Source organism: Cryptomeria japonica, chromosome 7 (assembly GCF_030272615.1).
Source record: "Cryptomeria japonica chromosome 7, Sugi_1.0, whole genome shotgun sequence".
Taxonomy (NCBI): Eukaryota; Viridiplantae; Streptophyta; class Pinopsida; order Cupressales; family Cupressaceae; genus Cryptomeria; species Cryptomeria japonica.
This window is the reverse complement of record NC_081411.1, coordinates 709852445-709856212: the sequence shown is the minus strand read 5'-3', so window position 1 is coordinate 709856212 and position 3768 is coordinate 709852445. Positions and strand designations below refer to the sequence as shown.

Below are 3768 nucleotides of genomic sequence, written 5' to 3'. Positions count from 1 at the left end.
CTAAATTCTAGCTTATTTTACATGTTGCATTACGTACCAAGGTCCTTCACTTGGTTCCACTTTAACTTGTACAAGATTTCTCAACTCATATTATCCCTTTCATGGATAATTGGAATCTCTAAAGCATCCTTTAAATGTTTTTGTTCCAAAGCTCATAAAGAGTGGATCTGGGTACATGATTTCTTCAATGCTTTTGCAGTAACCCTTTAACATGACATATGGTGTTGCTAGGTGAATGACCCCACTTAGTTCAAATTTATCTAGATTTGGCCTACTTTTATGGTGGATATTCTCTTTAGTATGTACAAAAGTGGAAATTTATTATTTTTCTATTTGTTCAATTGATTATCACTTTTCTTTGCACACTAATGCTATGAATTTCTCTAATGTGCTTATGTAGGTCCAAGTGCAAGCTTGTAAATTTCCTCATCTATAGGATCTTCTTTCCACAATAGTAATGTTCCCTAAATGATTGCTAGAGTACCAAAATCTAATTCATCCCAACCTTATGGGTGTGGGTGTGGTTGTAATCAATATATCATATGAGATTATGGATCCACATCTTGAGGTTCTCAATTAAGGTTCCCACGGATGATTTTAGCCCTTTTGGCCGTCTTTTGCCTCTTCTCATGGGTGTGGTCCTCCTAGTTGGTCAGATTCTAGCAAGTTCCCTCTCTTGGGGTTAGTAATTTCCGTTATTTACACATAAAATTTGTAGAAGATCAAGAGGAAGAGGGTGATCTTATTGATTGAGAGCCCATTGACAATGGTACCATTCTTGTTGACATAGGGGGAAAACTTAATTATTGTAATCCCTCTTCTATAGGTTTTACTTTTTTCACTTAATAGTTTTATTCATGTTTACTATTGATTAGAATTTATCATTTATTTTTAGTCTTTTTTTTAAACTTAGTCATATTTCTACTATACACATTTTTTTTTGTGACCAATGATCATTATCTTTTTAATTAATAAAAAATATTACACACCTTATCTATATGAAAGATAATATTTAGTTTTCAATTGGTTGAGCATGATTGGTGAGGATGCAGATACGTTCCTTGATTATACAGTCATTACGGATCAAATTTTCTAATACTATAATATAAAGGATAAGACTAAGATTGTGCTTAGACAACTTTAATGGAATACATGACCCTCAATCTTTAATTCTCATTCACAAACAATAACATAAATTGATGCTCACAATACCTATAAATTATAGAAACCATCTAAAACAAATATAATTATTTTCAATATATCTACTAATTAAAAGTTAGCATAAAATTTTAATCTTTAGATATATAGTTAAATTTGTTATTTCAAATAAATAAACATCCTAAAACCAATATCTTCCGACAAACTTTCAAATAAACATTGTTTAAAAACAACTTGAAAACGAATAAGTAGAGAGAAATAAGTATAAAAGCCTCACTTTTTTCTCATTTTCAGGACTTTTTGACTACACGCAAAAGCCTTTTGTTCCGATTCCCACAACTTTTTGACTGCACTCTTGCCTGAGCATAAAAATAAATTAAATAATGTATAAAAGCTCTAACTTTCCCTTCTCTTTCGTGTGAAACATTTGCCTTTTTTTAACTCACTTCCACGACTTTTTGACTCCGATTTGCATGCGCTTCATGTTAATTACTTAAGCGTACGAGCTGGGATTACTGGAATGAAACCTTTACTCAAAGTGGCCGATATTTACGGGATGTATTTTGTGCCACCCGTATAAAGTCATTTTTATACCCTATTTTTATTGTAGATAGAAACTGAAAGCCATGTCTGTGCTTATCCTGCTTATCCTTGTGTTGAATGTATGTCTTCGAGCACAAACCCACACAAGTTTCCTCTTCAACAAATTCAATGCATCCACCCTTTACCAGGTCGAAACTTCCTCAATCCGCTCCGGTGCCATCTGCCTCACCAATCAATCACAACACATGTCTGGCCGCGCTTTATATACTCATCCTGTGCGGATGAAAGATCCCAACTCCAGAAACACGAGCTCATCGTTCAGCACCACCTTCGTATTCGCTATGGTTCCTTCTTCCTCCGATCCTCCACGCAGCGGGCACGGGATGGCCTTTATGATCACACCCACCAAGTTTCCAGTGGAGCAGTCATCGTCTCACTTCCTCGGTTTGTTGAAGAGTTCCAGCGTAGGGAAGCCTGAAAATCATCTCTTTGCCGTCGAGTTCGACACAATCCTCAACGAGGACTGCCAAGACATCAACGACAATCATGTCGGCGTGGATCTCAACGACCTCAACTCTGTAAAGGCTGAAATAGCCGGCTACAGGATTAGCAACCAGTTGCATGAAATAGATCTCAACAGTGGTCACAATATCCAGGCTTGGATCGACTATGATCATATGCAACAGGAATTGAATGTCACAATTGTAGAAGCCGGTTCAGTTCGACCCAAAGAGCCTCTTATATCTCTCAAGATTATGACTCTGTCCAATATTTTCGAAGAAGAAATGTACGTTGGTTTCTCTGCAGCACCGGGAACCGTCGTTCAAGACCACTGTGTCCTCGCCTGGAGCTTCAGCACAAATGGATCCTCACCTGAGCTGGATATATCTCATCTTCCTTCCCTCATTATGCGTAAGGATTCCAACTCTCGACTTATTATCGAAATTACTACAGCTTTGGTACTTGTGTTGTCTTTTCTGATTGCTGCAGGGGTTTTTGGGCGGAAGAGAAATAAGTACAGAGACGTTATAGAAGAATGGGAGATGGAGTATTGGCCTCACAGGTTTAAATACAAAGACCTGCATATTGCAACCAAAGGCTTCCGAGACGAACAAGTTTTGGGCTGTGGAGGTTTCGGTCGGGTGTACAAAGGAGTCGTCCCTGCTAGCGGCCTTGAAGTTGCTGTAAAGTCCATCTTTAAAGAATGAAGGTGGGCAGAGACAGAAGAAAAACAGAAACTAAAAGATTTTACACAGAATATTACAATTCATTGCCATTGCAGAAACAAATTACATGAGCCTCTTAAATAGAGGTCTTTCGAATTATCCAGAATGAGAAACAGTAAACAACGTGGGCGGTGAAGAGTCGGTGGCAAGTCGGTAAAGTCAACAACATTACTGCAGGAAAGTTCCATATTAAATAGTGCAGTTGGAAGAAGCTTCTCTTCGGTGGGAGAAATTAATGTCTTCCAACACTCCCCCCTAATTTCTACCACTAATTACATTAATATTTACAATATTCAAATTTTCTCTTAAATATTCAAATTGATCTTGTGCTAATGCTTTTGTGAATATATCAGCGAGTTGCTCCTTTGATCTACAATGTTGTAGAATGATTTCTCCATTGTTGATCAATTCTCGAATGAAGTGATACCTAGTATCAATGTGCTTTGTCCTCTTGTGAAAAACATGATTCTTTGATAGTGCAATGGTGGACTTGTTGTCACAATAGATTGTAGTAGGCTCCTTTTGCTCATGCTTTAGATCCTTCAAGACTCTTCGCATCCATACTGCTTGACATGCCGCTGATGTACCTGCCACATACTCTGCTTCTGCTGATGAAATTGTCACGATTGGCTGCTTCTTTGATGCCCATGCCACAATACCTGTTCCAAGATGAAATGCATATCCAGATGTACTCTTTCGATCATCTATATTTCCTGCAAAATCACTATCAGTATATCCAATCAATTGAAAATCATTTGTGATGGAATACAATATTCCATAATCCAGGGTTCCTGCAATATATCTCAATATTCTTTTTCCTGCTTGCCAATGTGAATTTTTG

The 3768-nt window shown here is 37.4% G+C and overlaps 1 protein-coding gene across 1 annotated transcript; it reads left to right on the top strand.

Moving 5' to 3' along the window:
- The first annotated feature begins 1946 nt into the window (after positions 1-1946).
- On the top strand, positions 1947-2909 carry LOC131856967 (L-type lectin-domain containing receptor kinase V.9-like). Its single transcript, XM_059208934.1, has one exon. The coding sequence runs from the start codon at positions 1947-1949 to the stop codon at positions 2907-2909; it is 963 nt and encodes a 320-aa protein (XP_059064917.1).
- The last annotated feature ends 859 nt before the right edge of the window (positions 2910-3768 follow it).

Bases quoted from the DNA above. Each gene is read 5' to 3' on its own strand.
- LOC131856967 (XM_059208934.1), top strand. From the start codon at position 1,947: ATGTCTGGCCGCGCTTTATATACTCATCCTGTGCGGATGAAAGATCCC.